The sequence below is a fragment of the Rhinatrema bivittatum genome, chromosome 13 (assembly GCF_901001135.1).
Source record: "Rhinatrema bivittatum chromosome 13, aRhiBiv1.1, whole genome shotgun sequence".
In the NCBI taxonomy this organism is placed as follows: domain Eukaryota; kingdom Metazoa; phylum Chordata; class Amphibia; order Gymnophiona; family Rhinatrematidae; genus Rhinatrema; species Rhinatrema bivittatum.
In genome coordinates, this window is record NC_042627.1 from 68,414,687 (window position 1) to 68,433,885 (window position 19,199).

Here is a 19,199-nt window from a genome sequence, read left to right on the forward strand (position 1 = left end):
TTTGCCATGAACTTTTCAGTAAGCAGATTCTCGACAGAGCTGTAATTTGTATGTAGGACTGCGATCAGCCTGGACTGCAATCATAAACCTCTTCCACCTAAATCTTCTTATAACGTTTTGGGGAACGGGGAGAAGAACCGTTTTGTGAGCAGGAAAATCCCATGCGGAAGTATTTATTATTTATTTATAGCAGGCCACTCTTACCTTTTTAGTGGCCGAGGATACACTCTCCCTTCCTCACTGCCTCATAAAAGGATGTGAACCCCAGCAATGGCGATCAACTGTGATAATTGTAGTTTTTGGCCTGACTTACCGCCATAAGAAACCATCTGACGGGGATAAATTGTGATTTGCCTGATTTTCCAGTCTTTGCGCATTGTTCCCCAGCAAAAAATTTTTTTCCCTTTGGAAAAAAAACAGGTGCAAAGTCCCCGGTGCACTTTCTACCCGCAGGTCTTATCAGTAACTTTCAAAGGGAAAATTAGCGACAAGATCCGTGGGTACATTCGGGGGAATTTTCAAATGCCTGCGCGCGCCGATACCGGCAGATATGTGTGCGGCTGGGCTGCGCGTGCGCGCCGAGCGCATTTTCATAGCAGCCCGGCCACCCGTGTATCTGCCCGTACGCGCTGAAGTCCTGGGTTACTGAAAAGGGTCTGGCTGGGGCAGCGCCATTTTGCGCGGTCCCGGTGAAACGAGCCGGCGCGCACAACTTACTTCTGCTTGGAGGAGCAGGTAAGTTCTGAAACAACAACAAAAAAAAAAATAGGTTAGTTAGGGTGGGTTTAGGGGACGGCTAAAAGGAGGAAGGTTAGTTAGGGAGATGAGGAAGTTCCCTCCCAGTTTGCTCCTTTATTATTGGGGCAGACTGGGAGGAAACCGGGTAAATGCCCGATCTCGTCACCTCGCGGGTGTTAAAAAAATTCCCACCCGCGCGCACATGCGCACGCTGATACAAAATGGGGCGCGCACACGTGCGCAGGGGCATCGGATTTTATAACATGTGCGCGATGACGCACGCGCGTTATAAAATCGGCGTGTATTTGAAAATGTACCTCTCTGTGCGCTGCGGCTGGGAGGGCTTTCTGACAGTGTCCCCGGAGAGGATAATCGTTAGTCTCGAAGACTTTTAGCTTGAATCTCCAAAATGGACTTCCGCGTAGAAATTCACTTTGAAAGTGCACGGGTTGTCCCGGCCCACGCGTACACGTAGGTGCAGAGGCGACGCGAGCTCTGGAGCAGGCGTAACGTTCGGCATGCACGCTGATGCACGTTCGTTTGAAAATCAGAAGCTTGTGCATGCGTGCTTTCCCCTCTCAACTACGCCCGTCCCAGGAATGCCTCTTGCTACTGAAGTTAAAAGTAGATGCAAAATGGGGTTCTGTGAGTTGTCTTGCACGGGCCCCTAATTGTCACTTAGGCAGCTAAAACAGGCTTGTATGCACACATGCCGCTGTGAAAATTAATCCCTAAATGTGCAGCTCTCTAGGGCAACCTTCCAGCCCTGGCAGGCTAGACACATTTCGTGATCCCTAGCACAAATAATAATTTGTATTTTTTTCATTCCTGCCTTCCGAATCGTGTTCTGGAGGTTACCTGACCGTCCGGTCGGAGAGCCATCCGGCATCGCACTGTTGGAAACCAGCCTCATAAGCCGCTTGCAGTTGCTGGGGGGTAGCAATGACCGCACTGTTCTTCAAGCACGCGTGCTGGGCCTGCAGAAAGTTGAGGGCGTACCGGGTGGGACCAGCACGGTAGTGGAACACGACACCTGATCACGAGAAAGCAGAGATAGGAACGTAAGGCGTAAAGCAGAGCAGAAGCCCAGAAGTGGAGCCGTTTGAAGAGTTCTCCATCCACGGTCCCTTCCCTCCGTGCCTTAAGATCCACAATCCAGCAATTAGATGTACCTTGGGCCCTCAGCTTTTTTCAACTAGATTTATCTCATGTAGGAGTCAGACCACAAAAGGCTTTCAAACTGTGATTAAAACATTTTGAAAATTGCATTTGTTTAATTTTCAGCCCTGAGCCTGAGCTTGTGTTGTGGATACGAAGGGTTTGGAGCATTAGCGAAACCAAAAAATGTAAAAGATGTCCATGCTTGGGAATTAGTTAATATAGCTCACCTGTTTCAGAGATGGGCTTCTGAGGAGGTTGTAAAGCATCTTTGCCCACTGTTACTGGAATGATCTCCTCCTCCACGGTGAATGCTGGGATGGACTCCGGTTCTGAAGTGGCAGTCACCTCTGTTGTAGGGCCTGTGGCATCCGTGACCAGATAAGGTGGGATGGTTTCCAGGACCGAGGTTGTAAACTCTTCTGGAGCCACATCAGTCGCAGCGATGCCCTCGCCGGTTCCGTTCTCGTACGGTGCCTTGGTGAACAATGTTTCTGCTGTCAGCGCGGTTTCTGAGCCGTCTGGTGCTCCTGTGAAAGCTTCCTTCCCATCGGAAGGGGAAGGGGTAGTGTCGAGCGGCTCCAGAGTTGCAATGCTGCCCCGGGCTTCCTCTTCCGTAGCATTGCGTGGAAAGGTGATCTCCTCGTCGGCTTCAGTAACCGTCTGGATGGTGATAAGTGCGCTCCCCAGTTCAGTAAATCCCTCTTCTAGATCTGTGAAATTGTCTGGTGTTAAAATCTCAACCTCAAGTTCACCTGTACAAATGGAAGAAAGAGCGATTTTTTATTTATGTGCTTAGTCTGTTTTCTAATCTATCTTGTCATAATTGCTCAAAATGGAGAACAAATTAGAAATATATGTAGAGAACCCAGTGGATTCCTTCTAAGAGGATCAGTTCATCTTTTCAGGAGGAAGGTATAGCACAGTATTGTGGGTTGTAGCTCCCCCATAAGGGAGCCTAAGATGGTGATCTCCTAGTCTATAGAAACCACTGCCATCATCTTAAGCTGTGAATTATTTAGTGGACCCTCCTCATGGCAGCAGGACCCTTTTGGTTTGACTTCCTGGGCTCTTATAGGGTTGAGACCTGGGTACGTAGGGTGCCTCTTCCTACTCATTACTATGAATTTTGGAAACCTTTCCTTTGCAAGGAGGAAATTTGGCCCACTCTTCCTGCCTTACGTTTTGGTTTCCCCTTTTTCTTGTTTTATTTTACCCGAGTGCACACTAGGGCCCAGGGGCCTCTGGCTTTCCCTAACATCTTGAGGAAGGGCGCCTCGCACAGAGAGAGTGAACACCGGGGGGGGGGACCATCGGTGTCTTCCTGGAGGAATGAACCTGCATTCACTCCTAGGGGGAAGACGGGTATGACCTGGGGCATCAATCAGGTGTATCCACGCCCATCCCAATGAGATCAACCGGGAAGAGAAGAGCACAAAGGCATCACCCAGGTATGAACTAAACAAAGGAGGAGAACACGTAGTACCTGGAGAAAAGGAATGCAGACTGGGACTTGAATCTAACTTAAGCAAATTGGGTTAAATTGAGGAAGCTTAGAAACCTCAGAGAAGGAACACAGTCATCAATTGGAATTGGCTTTAACATCAGAGTACGTTTTCAGGAAGCCCAAGGTGACAAATTTATTGAAGATCTGAAGTGTGGCAAAGAATTTGTAAACGCCAAGTGCTGTAAAGGATCCATTTATCAACTTTCTGTTCTTAATCAGTAAAAATTTAAGCTGAAAACCACATCAGCTTCCAGCATGATTATTAGTGCTGTTTACAATGAACTTTAATGCTTGATTGAGACCTAAGCAAGTCACAGGGCCAGGAAAATTAATCTTGGACACTCAGGGAAAATAGGTTATCCTGAGAGGACTCTAAACCTCGGTTCCTGGGGCCCCGTCGAGCGATTCTAGCCTAGGGGTCACCCACTAAGCAACCTTAACGCATTAATACCGCATGTTAAAAATATATAAACAAGGCCCCACATCCTCAGATCAAGGTACATAAAATGACAAAATGATCAAAGCAAAACACATAAGCCAAAAGCAATAAAATGACAATACACTCCCTATGAGTCTTACATCGCAACAGACTTTCTGCTGTCGTTCTTAGACCTTCCACAAGCCTAGCCAGGATGTAGCTAAACCCTCCCCTGTAGAAGACAACTTTCAGACCGTGGACAGAAGCGTAAAGTCTCACGGGTGCTTTCTTCCTACGGGACCTTTTACGTCAGGTTTCAAAGAGGAAAAGATCCCTTCGAATACTGAGTCGGGGAAAAGCGCGTGCGGCAGACCCGTGCCTGCTATTTGTCCGGGTATTGCTCCCTCGCATAATTTATTCACGCAGTTCTTAAAATAAAAATAATTACGCGTACAAGTGCTAACCTTGCCCATTCTCCGCCCGCAGGAAGGCCCACCCTATCTGTAGGTAAAACTATGCAGGTGGCAGCCCTCTGCATGCACTGCTTACCTGCAGATAAGGGCGGGCAATTTTCAAAGGCTCCGTTTCACCCATGGATATGCCTTTGAAAATTGTCTTCTTTATATATATATATATATATATATATATGGAGCTACTGATAGTGCCAGGCATAGTAAGCTTATAGATAGATAGATAGATGTGTGTGGAGACGTTGGAGTAAATACCCCATGCACACACACATATATACACAGACTGGATCAAGAACTATAATTTTCCCTTTCAGATTTTAAACAAATATAGATTTTGTTCCCCAGCCACTTGATAATTGTGGCCTGAGTCCCGGAGGCTGAATTACATTTATACTAATACCCATTACCAGCCCAGCTGCTCCCTAGCTAATGGCACCAGAATGTCCCCCATTTTAATCATCTTCCTATTTGGCTGATGAGCTGCCGTTCCCTGCTGCTGTGATGAGACCCCACCCTTAGTCCTGGTACTCTATAAATTTTCCCGGTTCTTAAACTGGAATTGCAGGGGGGGGGGAGTGAGCAAACAGAATGTTGGGAATTATTAGGAAGGGAATGGTTAATAAAACGGAAAATGTCATAATGCCTCTGTATCGCTCCATGGTGAGACCGCACCTTGAATACTGTGTACAATTCTGGTCGCCGCATCTCAAAAAAGATATAATTGCGATGGAGAAGGTACAGAGACGGGCAACCAAAATGATAAAGGGGATGGAACAGCTCCCCTATGAGGAAAGGCTGAAGAGGTTAGGGCTGTTCAGCTTGGAGAAGAGACGGCTGAGGGGGGATATGATAGAGGTCTTTAAGATCATGAGAGGTCTTGAACGAGTAGATGTGAATCTGTTATTTACACTTTTGAATAATAGAAGGACTAGGGGGCATTCCATGAAGTTAGCATGGGGCACATTTAAGACTAATCGAAGAAAATTCTCTTTCACTCAATGCACAATAAAGCTCTGGAATTTGTTGCCAGAGGACGTGGTTAGTGCAGTTAGTGTAGCTGGGTTCAAAAAAGGTTTGGATAAGTTCTTGGAGGAGAAGTCCATTAATGGCTATTAATCAAGTTTACTTAGGGAATAGCCACTGCTATTAATTGCATCAGTAGCATGGGATCTTCTTAGTGTTTGGGTAATTGCCAGGTTCTTGGGGCCTGGTTTGGCCTCTGTTGGAAGCAGGATGCTGGGCTTGATGGACCCTTGGTCTGACCCAGCATGGCAATTTCTTATGTTCTTATAATTTTGAAGGGAGCATAGCTCCCAAAAGCTCGTCACTGAATTATTAAGTTAGTCCAATGAAAAGGTATTGCCTACTACTTGTTCGTTGACCCTTAATTCCATATAAACGAATACGGTAACTGAGCCACCCCCACCACACAAACTCCTAGTTCTAAGTGTCTTATCACAGTGCTCTTAAGCTCTGACATTTCTGGCTGTACTGGGATGAAATTCCTGCAATGCACAATTTGCCTTCAATTACCTTTATAGCAGATGGCATCATAGCGAGACAGGGGGTCGGGATAGCCAGTCTGATTTGCATGAAGGTACACTGTTCTTACTCCAAGCAAGTTGCCGCCACAGTTGGGTCGTGCCGTAGAGATCGGATATCTCACACTGTGATCCGCGAGCCACCCGGCGCTGCACACATCCATGCCACGCTGCCATGCTAGATATAACTGCCCTGTAGTAGCCAGCTGGGCATCAAGGTTTTGGCACTGTTGTGCTGCTTCCTGGAAGGTGAACTTGTCTGGAGATGTAGCATAAAATACTTCACCTATAAAATAAATAAATAAATAAATTGCACTATTAATTTGTGTTGATAATTTCCATATGCTTCTGATAATGAAAACCCCTAAAGGTAGTTTTTCATGTAGTTCCTGTTATGTTTTCTTTGCTCGTGTCTACAAGGTTCACAGATTTCTAGCCCAGGTATTTTATGGAAATAATTCCTTTAGTTGTGGCAAACAGTGGATAGAATGCACTAATCTATAAGAAACGAGAAATAAATAATCTGGAGCAGCTGAATTTACATCAAGATGAGCAGTCAGCAGAAAAAAAATGCATTTTGACGATCTCCATCCAGATCCAAGTGGCAAATACTCTACCTCACCCAACAGATACTTAAGTGAGCAGAATTCTGTGTGACCGGAACAGGTTCCGCAGCTGGACAGGACGGATGTCTCCGCCTTGGGAAATCTGAGTGCCAGCCCCTCTCCTGGTTGTGCTGGCAAACTAAACTGGTGGGGCTGTCCCCCAGGAACTTGCACCTGTATTGTACCGGCTCCACCGCTCAGGCAGTCCAATGTTCAAACCTATTCACAGGACTGCGTTTGCGCACGTGAGTGGGTGTGCAGAGATGTATCCTGCTATTTTATAAATGATGCGGCAGGAGCTGCACGGTTTATAAAATACAGCAGAGTACTGCTCTGAAAGTACATGCGTATGTTTCAGTACGTGCGTATATTTCCAATGCGAGAAAACACTTACTTCACCTGTTTTATAAACCTATACGTGCATAATTTAGGGGTGAAAAAAATATAACATGCAAGTGTAATAACCCTGATTTATTCACAGAGACAGATATTTCATAAAGTATGAGCATTTTCAGCCGAATTTTCAAAATAGTTAGGCACATAAATGTAACATACTATTGTAGCAATTTTCAAAAGCCATTTACGTATTGTAAGTACACTTTGCACGGGTAAATCCTATGGACAATCCAATGGCATATATTGTAGCAATTTTCAAAAGCCATTTAAACACGTAAAATGCATTTACATGCGTACAACCCAGTTTTATGCATGTAAATACTTTTGAAAATAAGGCCCATACCATTTTCAAAATACTTGTGCTTACACCTGAAATCACCACTTCACCGATACCTCCACTATTCACCCAGTCTGTCTCCAGTTCACCTAAACCTCTAGTACTTCACCTTGAATCCCCACCAGTTCACCCAGGCCTCCCACCCAAAAATTGCAGACGAGTCGGATTTCACTTGCATGAGTCAATGTGCAGGTGTAAAAGTGTGCAATTAAGTTCAGTAATGTACACGCGTGTACCTCTTATAAAACAGCAACTTCTGTCCATATTTCTTGATCCTACCCTGCAACACCCCTAGACGATCATCTTTTTTGCACTGGTAAAATGTGCATGGACTTTCAATGTTTATAAAATAGCGCATATATATATATATATATATATATATATATATATATATATACACACACATGAATACAGGCCATTTACAAGCCCATGTGCTACTTTTCTGCATGGAACCCATTTGAAAGTTTACTCAATAGAATCCAAGCAACTTCACCTTTCATTTCTTCCGCATAACAATAGACATCGTAGGTTTCATCTGTTTCTCGGATTCCATACGTTCTCACTCCAGGGAATTCATCCTTATCCCCATAGCATTCCTCACGGGGTTCATGGATGGGGTACCTGCACAATAATGTAGCAATTAAAAGAAAAATGAACACCCACGCAGCTGCCGGTCCTGAAACCCAGTTTACATTTCTGCTCCGTTCTGTTGTGCTTTGCTCCTACCAACGGCCTTGACTTGAGTGCTGGATAGATTTCAAAAGCAGCTGGATATACTGATACAAGGTATTTCTAGTCACCAAGCCTGCTTTCTTGTACAGACAAAGATTGTCTCCATATGTTTTCTACTAAAAAGAATGATTAAAACAAACATAAGAGATGGAAACTTTAGATTGGATATTAGGGACCAACAAAGTTGCCCATCATGGCTGTTCCATCGTACCTGACGGTTTGATCGGCGAGCCACCCAGCGTCACACTGATGGAAGCCGTCGTCGTAGGCAGCCTGCAGCTGCTCGGGGGTGGCAATGACCGCGCTGTTCTGAATGCACATTTTCTTCGCTGTCTCGAAGTCCAGCGTGTATCTGGTGGTGATGGCTCGATAGTGAAAGACAATCCCTGGAGGAGTTTGAAAATGAAAACACAACATGAATCGTGACGACGTCTTTCTTCCTAATGGCGTGTTAGGTTTAGAGCATCAGGAAAGCTTCTGGTTGGGGGGGGGGGGGGGCGTGTTTAATCAAGGTCTGTATCTCATCTTCAAGAAGAGATTGTGCAGGGAAAATCAATTCTATGAGGGTATGATTACCATATAACGAGAAAAAAAAAACCCCAAACCCCAGCTATGATGATCTTACTGTGAAAGGCATTTTAAAACACAATACATTTTTCTACCATGTGGCTTTGCCTTGTTTTTCCGTTATTCCCAGAATCCTTGCTTTCCTTTATTTTTTTTTCATCCCCTACTTTTCCCCTTTCTGGTGACACATCTCCCCTTACTGGCCGGGAGGATCCTTAGGATCAAGCACGTGGCCTCCAGGCCCCACAGATTCTTGCTTTTGGGTGACTCCACATTCAAGAACAATTAACTTTATCATCAGGGTTATTATAAAGGACGGCATTTATCTTAAACAACTATTCTATAAAAATTGTGCAGGGATAGGGATATCCAAGTTTGGGAGGTTAAGAGCCTACCTTTTTATAGTTGATATAAAATGTTATACGAGCGGTTTTATGCCAATGCTTCTATAATGCCCTATGTAATATGCTACTTAGAATTCTGTCCTCGTTCAGAACTTTATACAATAGCCCAGAGAGTCTAACTGCAAAGGTTGGTAATTATTTAATTAGCCACCAGTACTAACATGGTTGTACTCTCTCCGTTCCTAGCTCCCCTGCATAGCCTCTCAGACAGACCAGGCAACCTGAGTGCCAGAGTTTCTGCTAGGGACGCCATTCCTGTACTTGTGGCCTGCTGGACAGACCCAGCTGCTTGTTAATTTTATCATCCCTGAGGAGATGAATACGAGAAGCTTTAATTACTGATCCATTATCACCTAACTCTGGTAAAGCAACAGGCAGGCAACACTTCATGCATTTTAAGACTCAGTAGCATTGGTGGTTCCACATCAGGAAGAAAAATGATGCAAAGGCTGAAGAAATGTAAACATTACATAAGAGTCACCTTTCACAAAAACCTCTACCGTATCCTGGCTGTCCTCAATGCCATGTATCACCTCACAGCGGTAGATTCCCGAATCACTGGACTTCAGGCTTGTGATTTCCAAGGTCACATCCGTGGGGATGGCAGGATAGTTGGGCAGAGAGATCAGTCCTTGGTACTCGCTGCTAATACGAACTTGTCCGTCGGAAGCCACCAAGAGCACAGTCTCCTTCTCCTTGGACAGTTTGATCCATTTGATCCTGGGGGTCAGTGGGGACGTGAAAGGAGCCACAGTCATGGGGTCAAAGGCATCAATGAAGTAGCACGGGATAGTCAGGGAGTTCCCCAAGATGCCTTTCACTGGAGCCTGCACAGGTATGCTCACACTCAGTGCGTTACCATGGTCTGCAGATCACAATTCAGAAAGGACGGGACACAGAGAGAGGGCAGTGTTACTGAAAATAAGGGAATGCCAAGCTCAAGCATATTGACTTGATTGCTTTCTTACTGGAAATGCATGCACTAGTGTTCTGTACGGGCTGTGGTCAGAAGCATCATTCAGATCTACTACTTAACATTTCTATAGCCCTGCTCAAAACTGTGGGGTGCTTACAAAAGATGTAAAATCCCCCTTCCCAAAAATAGAGAAATAGTCATTTCCAATTCCATGTCTAACTCTCAAACGATTCCCCAGTAGCTTATGGACACTAAGTGGGAGAAAGGGAAGAGGGTAGGATGCAAGATCTATGCTATTCTCAGGGCTCATGTCAATCGGAGCGGCCATTAACGAAGCAGAGGAGAGCATAAAAGTAGAGCAGAAAGGAAAAATGTATCTTCTGGAGGGGGAGTGAATTTTTAATGTGAATTCCAGCTGTGGAAGCTGTCTGCAATCTCTTGGCACGTTCAGCGAACGTCGCAGTCGTCCCCCCCTCCCCCTCCCCTGACAGAGAGGATAAAATAAGGCAGGATAACTTCCGAGCACTTCGTGGCACTCCTATGAAATGCATTCATTTAGCGAGCTCCCCAGCCAGAGCCGAATGAAAGCAGAGACTTCCACACAAGAACGGGTTCACCGCCCGCCATCACGTAAAGGGCATGGAGGGAAGAGGATGTTCTGCTCACCCAAAACTTCCATGGACATTGCTGCAGCGATGACTCGCAGGTAGACAAGCGCTAATAGTGAAGTGGTCATGGTTTACCTGCAGCAAATAACAGACGGGCGTAGTTAATACAGCATCAATCTTATCATTTTATTTTAATTTTCGAAAGGGCGGCAGTCACATGGCAATAGAGGCCTTGACAGCTCAGCGTGCAGCACTACAAACACTCCCCACGGTTCATAAGACTTTACAAATCCAAACGAGAAAAAAAAGTGGGGTTAAAAAAGGTTACTTGAAGTCAGCAAGCATAAGCAGTCAGGATCCCATGGTCCCCAAGGATGGAAAATGGTATTCCTGCAGTTTGTATTACCAGGCTTAGGGAGCAATTTTCAAAAGCGTTGCGCATGTAAACGTAACGTACTGTTGAAGCAATTATCAGTCGTGGAGAAGGGACGCCAAGGTGCAACAGCCACGTCTTGTGGCCCTAGGGCAAGTCACTTTACCCTCTCTCTGAGGTACAAACTTACAGGCCGAAGCAGAAACCGGAACATTAAAACTGGGGGCTGCAATTCAGTGCACACTTTCCTAACGCAGTAGTGAAGCTGCACGTGTGAAAACCCAGTCAGCGATGCTACGAAACAGCACCTGCAAGTGTTTGGAAATCTCACGTTTGAAAGTTGGCAGCCCTGGGGGGGGGGGAAGGGAGCTGCCAGCGAGACAGTTTGTCTGACGTCCGCCGCCACTAGGCCGGATAAGTGGCGGCGGGAGCGGGAAAGACGTCTGTTTTTCCATATTATGTGCCTGCACAACCGCGCTGGAAAATTTACTCCACCTCTGACTCGGTGCAAAGTTTCCAGCATTAAAAAAAAAGCGAGCTCAGAGCGCGCCTCTCTGCATGGAGCGGGAATGCTTATTGCCCGCCCGTGTGCACGGGATTTCCATTTTAGAAGGCAGATTTTGTGAGCGTAAAACGCCTCGCTGCGTCGACAGTAAGGTTTACGCTCACAAAATGTGCATTCAGGTGTGGGCAAAACTGGAGCTGGGGCTGAATGCACCTCTGTGCGTCAGCCGGTCAGGCCGCGAGCCCCCTGGGCATAGGAAATACCTAGGGTGCCTGAATTTAATGCGCCTCGAACTGCCAAAATGGGGAATATAAGTAAAGGCGGATTTATGTGCGTAAAGTGCACCCCAGGTTTAAGGTTTAAGGTTTATTATTACTTATATACCGTTGTCTCAGCGTAGCCTTCACAGCGGTTAACATAACAATAAAATACAATAAAAGAAATTACAAACAATTAAAATAACAGAAGATGAAATTTAAAGATTTAAGAACATATTAATAATAAGCGTGCACTTCCTGCTCTGCAGCACAAGTCCTATGAAAGGGGACCTGTGGCCCCTAAGACTGTGTATCCTAAAGGAGAGGAGAGAGAGACTCAAAGGGACCGTGTGAGTAATGCACAGGCAGCAAAGTCATTTTCAGTGGGGAGGACATTTTAGAATAAGAAGTCACAAAATAAGCGCTGGCGTCCCTTCCCCAGCCAAGGCAACTCGCAGGGATGGCCCCCGATTTCAGGGCTACCCTCTGCGCGGCTCGGTCAAAGCCCCCATCCCTCCTCCCAACCCCACGCTCATGTGGGGGATCCGTGGTGGTCTGTGGACTAGCGGCGACCTCCCCTCCATCCCCGTGCGGCCCCTAAATGCAGGGAAAACTCGCCCCCTTGGCAAGGTCTCTTTAAAGCTACCCAAAGCCCCCGAGTGGGCTCCTCCCATCACCCGCTGGTCCACCCCCCCCCAAGCTTACCCTCTAGTTGTGGGGTTCATCACTCGGCAGGAGCAATCTTCCTTCGCCACTTGTGAGGCAGAGAAAGGCATAAGATGGCGCCAGCGGGGCAGGAATGATTTGGGAAGTCCCCCAATACTAGGGGTATAGCCGTGGGAGGAGGCAAAGAAGCAGTGGGCGACTCCTTCAGGGGCTTTGTGTGGGGTTTTGTGGTTTGTTTGTTTTTTTTAAGGAGATGGGGCTTATAAGTGGAATGTGCCTTGCCAAGGGGCCATTTTCCCCCCACATTTAGGGATCGGGAAGGGTTCGGGCAGGGATTTTCCACACCGGAAGGGAAAGAGCTTTGACAGGGCCCATGTAGTCCCCTTGCACCAGGGCACACCCACGTTTATTACCTATGGTATTAAACTGGGGAGAAAGCTCGCACGCCACCCTCGGCTCCCGGGATGGCCGAGAAAGATCACTACACCTCGCGCAGGCGTAATCCTTTCTGCAGAAACCTCCCAGTGCGCTTTCAATAACATTCAGTACGGATGCTCTTGTCATGCAATCCACTAGTGAATATTAAACAAAATGTTGGAGACATTTCAAAGCCCTTTCCATATACAACTGTACCAAATGTATTTTGCTTTGCACTTAAAAATGCTTCTCATGTACGGCTTTGCACAGATTAATCCTTTACGCCATGAGGAGCATTAGCTTATTAGCATCATGCAGCGTACAGCTTCGTAATTCCCCAGGATAAACCTTTAGGGCATGATGAACATCAGTTTGTCGCTAGCATCATCCTGTGTACAGCTTCCTCTTCTCGACCCATACATGTCATGGAGCCCACTAGGGATAATTAACATATTTTTGAACATGAAAAATACTTCTTTTGCATTTCAAAACATTTATCTTGTGGTAAAGTCATGTAAGATGAGGCTTTTAAACTTTCCAAAAAATATTTTTCAACCTTAACTTGCGGATTCCATGACAAGAAAATGTGTGGTGAACACAGAAACAGAGAAAATTGACGGCAGAACCCATCACTTCCTTAAAGATCGCCTGTATTTATCCCATGCTTCCTTGAATTCAGATACTGTTTTTGTCTCCACCACATCCACTGGGAGGAAGGGAGAAATGTGGAAAAGAGGATTTACATTCAGACAACATCCAACAAGGCATGGATCTGTGCAGTCTGGGTAAAGCATTGGGGTAACTTGCTTGATGCGCCTGTTACTACCCATAACCATTAAGTCTTATGCTCGCCTTTGATGCAACTCCAACATTACTCTGCATCAATGGCAGGGGGTGGCAGGAAATTTGAATCAAACAGTTACCAACAAGGACCCTGAACTTGGTGGTCGGTGAAACAGATAAGTATGGGAAAATAAGTGTGGGAGCTTGCTGGGCAGACTGGATGGGCTGCTTGGTCTTTTTCTGCCATCATTTCTATGTTTCATGCATCCACCACTCTCTCTGTAAAGAAATATTTCCTAAGATTACTCCTGAGTCTACCCCCTATCAATCTCATTGCATGACCCCTTCGATCTAGAGCCTTCTTTCTGTTGAAAAAGCCTCACCTCCTGTGCATGGAAACCTTTCACATATTTGAATGTCTCTATCATATCTCTCCTATCTCACCTTTCCTCTGGGGTATACATGTTTATATCTTTAAGTCTATCCCCATATGCTTTAGAAAGAAGATCACTGACCATTTTAGTAGCCTCCCTCTGGACCGACCCCATCCTGTTTATATCCTTTTGAAGGTGCAGTTTCCAGAATTGTACACAGTATTCCAAGTGAGTGGAAATTCATACGTTACGTGGGTTATTATGAAATTACCCTCCCTTTAGGCACCCTGGTGGGCAGGGGATCACGGTCATCACTCAGGGGTGACACCTAGTGGCTGGATTCAGAGTCCATAATTGCAGGGTTCTGGAAAGAGCCTTGATGCATGACATCAAGAGGGGGATTTTCACTTTGTAAGTTGAGAGAGCAACAGGAAATGGAGGGCAGAGAATTTAAAATAAGGGAAAAATCTCCAGCTAGTTGTGAGCGAAGGCATCTGGCACCAGATCCCAGGCCTGGTTCTGATTGACCTGGAAGTACAAAGGAGCAGGAAAAAGCTGCCAGATAAAAAAAATAAACAACCTGCCTATGAAATTCTTTTAATTCATGAATGTCATATCCGACTCACCTTCGACCCTACACACTACTTTCATATCAATGGATTTTTTTTTCATACATGCAATGACTGAAAAACATTTGAGGTAACAGGAATAAAGCTAAAAAAAAAGTTATTTTTTAACCTGGCCCAGTGCAAAAAGTTTGGAAACCAATTATTGTTTGCACATATTTAGGACACAAACAGGTTGGTGCAATTTAGTGCACTCGGCCAAGTGCATGGCCTTACACGCGCTTGGATGTGCGTTTTGGATGCACATCCAAAACCCCTCATGCAATAAGGAGGTTAATGTGCCCAAAACGCACATCCAAACCAATGCATAGCTAATAGCATGCATCATATTTAAATTCATGTTGATGAGGCTATTAGCTATTACCCCCAATGCAAAAAATTGTTGGGTGGCCACAGTGCCCAGTTTAATGCTGCAAATTTAATGCCTGCCCGGGAGCAGCTCAAGGGCTGATGAAAAAAAAATCCTGCTTTTCATGATTCCTCCTATTAGTATCCTATCGATATTAAATAGAAAGAACCACAGAAATCAGAATTATGTCCTGCTCAAGGGGGAACCACAGAAAGCAGCAGCCCCAAGGTCTGGCTCAATTGGAAAGGAGTGAATACATTAATATTAAAGGTCTGGCACTTGATATTAATTTATTCAATACTTCACTTCCTGCGGATTGGTCCATTCAGTGTCACATGTCAGCGAAAGGACCAATTCCCTTTCAGGAAAGCCTTCTGAAAGAGGATTGGTCCTTTCACTGACAAGTGTCAGTGGAAAGGACCAATCAGGAACAGCCCTGCAGGTGGTGGGGAGGGGGCTCTGGCCAGGTTGTTCTAGACGCACAGCCACTTCTCCTGGGCGCCCGATGCAGAGCACTAGGGCCTCCCAAATTACCCATTCCACGGCCATTAGAGCATGGCAGCATCGCACGGCCAGGACAGGTGGATGTGCGTGTGTTCCAAAAACGTGCGCCCAGTTTGGATGCATGTTTTTTACGCGCTGATATTGCTTAGGCCTGAAAGAGGGGTTGAGTTTTGTGTCTGCAACTGCATGAAAAGGAAATAAAAAAAAAATCCACAGAAAAAAAATCCTGCCTGTAAAAAAAATGTGCACTAAAAGCCTTATTATGGAATTTCGCTCTTCTCGAATGTGGCACTTTTGGGCCAAAATCCTGCGGTGCTTCTTACAGAAATGTTTGCTTGTGCGGTGTTATCTGTGCATTTTTTTCCCCCTTTCTGAAAGAACTGATAATTCATTCAGCAAAAGACTGTGCAAGCAGAACGGCTTACGCGCTTCTTTACACTTTCCCACATACTTTAATCCAAACCTAAATCTGACCTCTGAGATCTAAACGAATTAATCATAATTCTGTCTTTGTTTTCAATTTTTTAAAGTGAAATGTTAAGGGAAATAAATAAAATAAATATTTGTTATGTTCCACTATGAATTTTCCTTTCTGGGGATGTTATTTTCCTATTATCATATTTAAATGTTTTGAGTCTGTATATGTTTTCCGTATGTCTTAGTTACAGTACTGTGTTTGATGCTATCAGTGAAAAATGAACATAGGCCTTCAGTTTTCCTCAATTTTGAGACAATTTTTTGAGTCAGATCCTCGGATCACCATTCAAACCCGCCATGTCCACAGGACTAGCATAGACCGGTCGACTGGACTTATCTGAAGTTAGAAGTTTGTGGAATTTACCTTGTTAGATGTAACTATTATTTTCCTCCTACTGATGTTAATTGTTACCCCTGTTATAATGTAAACCGATGTGATATCCATTTGAACGTCGGTATATAAAAGTTTTAAATAAATAAATAAATAAATAAATAAATATTTCACACGCAACTTGGTGTACTGTGCATGCAATACTTATGGAAGATATGAGCAAAGAGAAACTGAAGAGTTATAATAAATGCCCCGGTCAACAAAGCTTCTCAGACTGTGCTGAGTCCCTGCACACTCGAAACCTTCAGATTGGAGACTGAAATGTTTCTCAGTCTAAGAGATGCCTTCATTTACTGAAAATCCGTGCACCACGCTGCCCCTCAGATAAACTGACACCTTATAATTTCAAGGCACTACATTACTGAACTGCAGCATTGCAGATCTGGTTAGAGGTACTCAGTGTACCCTTTTTATCACCCGAAAACATGTAGCAGATGTGTTTAAACCCAACCAATTGCTGGAGCTTACTATTGGTGCATCTTATCTGGCAGGAGGACGTGATACGTCGTATCTAAGTCAGGCAAAGTGACCTTTTGGCTGTTTTGAAGTGTACAGAGATGCTTGGGTCTTCATATGTGTTATTATAACATAACATTTTCTAAGATGTGTGACTCGGGAAAGACACAAAAGGAGCGATGAAATCAGCACAAGTTTGGAATCTGTGAGCTGTAGCACCGATTTATAAGCACGGAGCGCAAGCCAATGAAGGAGACACTGCCCTCGATGTCATAACCTGAAAAGAGGCTTCAGGAGACCTGCCGCCAATGCTTCAAACTATGTTTCTGAATCTTTAAGTGACATGCATGGGAATCTGCAGCTCAGGAAAGGCAAACCTGGAGAGCCGTGCTCCAGGACAAATTAGCGAGCACCCTCCAACCAAGCGCAGAGGGACTTCATGCTCTATCTGCTTGCCTGGCAGATGGACTTACAATCTTTTTCATCAAGTACGTAATCACACCTTTGCTTTGCGAGGCTAATATCAGGAGATTCCCACACATAGGGCCAGAATTACGTTTTGGGCAGAAGTCCGATCCAAAAGATAAACCAAAAAGCCCTGAAGTCAGCTTGCTTGCCTAATTCTGCAACAGCGCGTTAACTTGTTGAGAGATTCAGCTTCCTGCAGTTTCCGGAAGGGAACAAAATTCCGCAGATATGTTTGTGTCAGTAAACCCCTCTTCGGAGAGAAGTACTGGAGCTTTTGCTCATTTTTAAGTTTAGGATTTTCAGGCCAATGCAGCGTCCCCGGTGCATAAGATGTATAACTCCATCAGAAGCTGACGTTCACAGAGGCCTAGCTACGAGGGACATCACACGCCCGAGTCTTACAGCATCTTTATTCCCCATTATAGTACAGTCATCCAGAAGAGAGTCTCTCTTTCTTTGTAGTAGGCAGTGTCATCTTATTACAATAAGAGTAGTTCATGATCAAATGCCGCTGGATACTCCTTTTGAGCTCTTGCTGGAGCAGAGATACAAAGGGGGTTGAATCTGGAGTTTCCTTAATTTGCCCGACTGCTGCCCATCCATCCTCGCCCGACGACCCGCCCTTCACTACCTTCCCTGGTCTTGCTGCTTACTGGCCAAGTTTGAAATTTGCGAACAGTGGCCCCAGTCCTCAAGGGTTCAACCCCCACCTGCTGCACATTTGTGTCTCTCTCAATAAACATTAAACATTCAGTTCCCTTAAAAATATTGAAAAATCTGTAAAAAAAAAAAAAAAATAAAGCAAATCTCACCTTTATTCCTTCAGTCTTGGATAAAGAAACAAAACAAAACTGGGTGCACCTGTTATTAGAGAATGTACATATCAAAGGGGAACAGGGGACTGTCACTAACCAGGGAGGGGGAGGGGAATAGGGGAGCACATTTTACAAATGCAAAAATAGGTATAGCTGGGGAAACTACTACGGGGAAGGAAACTAAAATCCCAAAAATACAAGAAGAACCATTCATTGCCCAGATCCTCCCATGGGCACCAGCCTCTTCCTGTATACACGTTCCCAAACCTGACTAATTCTATTTAGGATTTTGGGCTCTCCGATTTAGTTAAAAGTGCATTTCCCAGCACTCTCATTAGAGAATTTAACCTGCAGGGCTTTGTTACAGACTGATATTTTTATTCGCCTGGAACTCCCAAACAGTCCTTTATGATCCATGCTTGAGGTGAACGGGGACAGGATTCACTTATATTTTCATAGATTTTTCTCTTTAATTTTCTAAAGTAGTTGTTTATGAAAAAATGTCCTAATGGACCGCCGCCAGGGCTGAAGAGTTAATGATCGGCACGGCTGCTCACAAGTTGCAAACCGGTGCTAATTCATCTGTTACCGTGGAGGAAATAAAGCATTTTACAAGGGGTAAACAGGTTCCTGCCCACATAAAATTGCATTTTGATTCTTGCCCTCCCAAGGTATGAGTAAAGGTGTGCGTGCTGTTCACAGGGCGGACACTTTTACCTGTGGGGAGAAAAGGGACGGGGGCGGGGCGGCAGGTCAAGGAAGAGAAGATATGCACGACGGTGATTGCATCTTCAAATCACTGGAGGTACCGTGTGCCGGTTTCACTGTTGGTAACACTTGATTTTCAAAGGGAAACTCTCTCCAAGGAGTTTCCCTTTGAAAATGAGCCTGTAGTCCCATAGGTAGAAAGTACTTGTGGAACTGCAAGCTCCGTGAGGAGGCTCATTGCCCTCCCTGGATCCAGTATGAGGACAATTTTCAAAGGAGTTTCTCCGGGCTTAAAATTAGGCTCCTTTGAGCAGTTAAAAGTATGTTTAGGTAATGGTGAAACCCTAGTTGAGGCTTGAAGTGGGGGGGGGGGTCAGCTCTAGGGTTCAGAACAAGAGTCCTAACCCTCAGAGCAACTAGGGACCCAAGTCAATAGGAAACAGCAGAGAAGAGCACTTCAGATATCCGGCAAGGCCACACCTCCAGGGATCAGGGATTGGTTGGGATCAGACAAAAGGCGTTGCAGAGGAACAGGAAGTTGTGTGCAGCAAACTAAAGGCGGACTCGCCCTCTTGCTAGGGGATTTGCTACATTCTGAACCTTGGATTTTCAGACTCTTTGTAAGACTTTAGC

At 45.1% G+C, this 19,199-nt stretch overlaps 1 protein-coding gene across 2 annotated transcripts in view; it reads right to left on the minus strand.

Annotated features, from left to right (window-relative positions):
* Nucleotides 1–19,199, minus strand: part of ACAN (aggrecan) — an 87,400-nt gene that overhangs the window by 35,179 nt on the left and 33,022 nt on the right. For both annotated transcript variants that reach the window (XM_029575076.1, XM_029575077.1), the window contains exons 2-8: nucleotides 10,456–10,532; nucleotides 9,355–9,738; nucleotides 8,114–8,288; nucleotides 7,664–7,791; nucleotides 5,825–6,118; nucleotides 2,127–2,651; nucleotides 1,597–1,771 (exon numbers count right to left, since the gene is read on the minus strand). In XM_029575076.1, coding sequence (XP_029430936.1) covers nucleotides 1,597–1,771; nucleotides 2,127–2,651; nucleotides 5,825–6,118; nucleotides 7,664–7,791; nucleotides 8,114–8,288; nucleotides 9,355–9,738; nucleotides 10,456–10,525 — 1,751 coding nt within the window. In that variant the 5' untranslated portion in view covers nucleotides 10,526–10,532. The remainder of the gene's footprint in view (nucleotides 1–1,596; nucleotides 1,772–2,126; nucleotides 2,652–5,824; nucleotides 6,119–7,663; nucleotides 7,792–8,113; nucleotides 8,289–9,354; nucleotides 9,739–10,455; nucleotides 10,533–19,199) is intronic.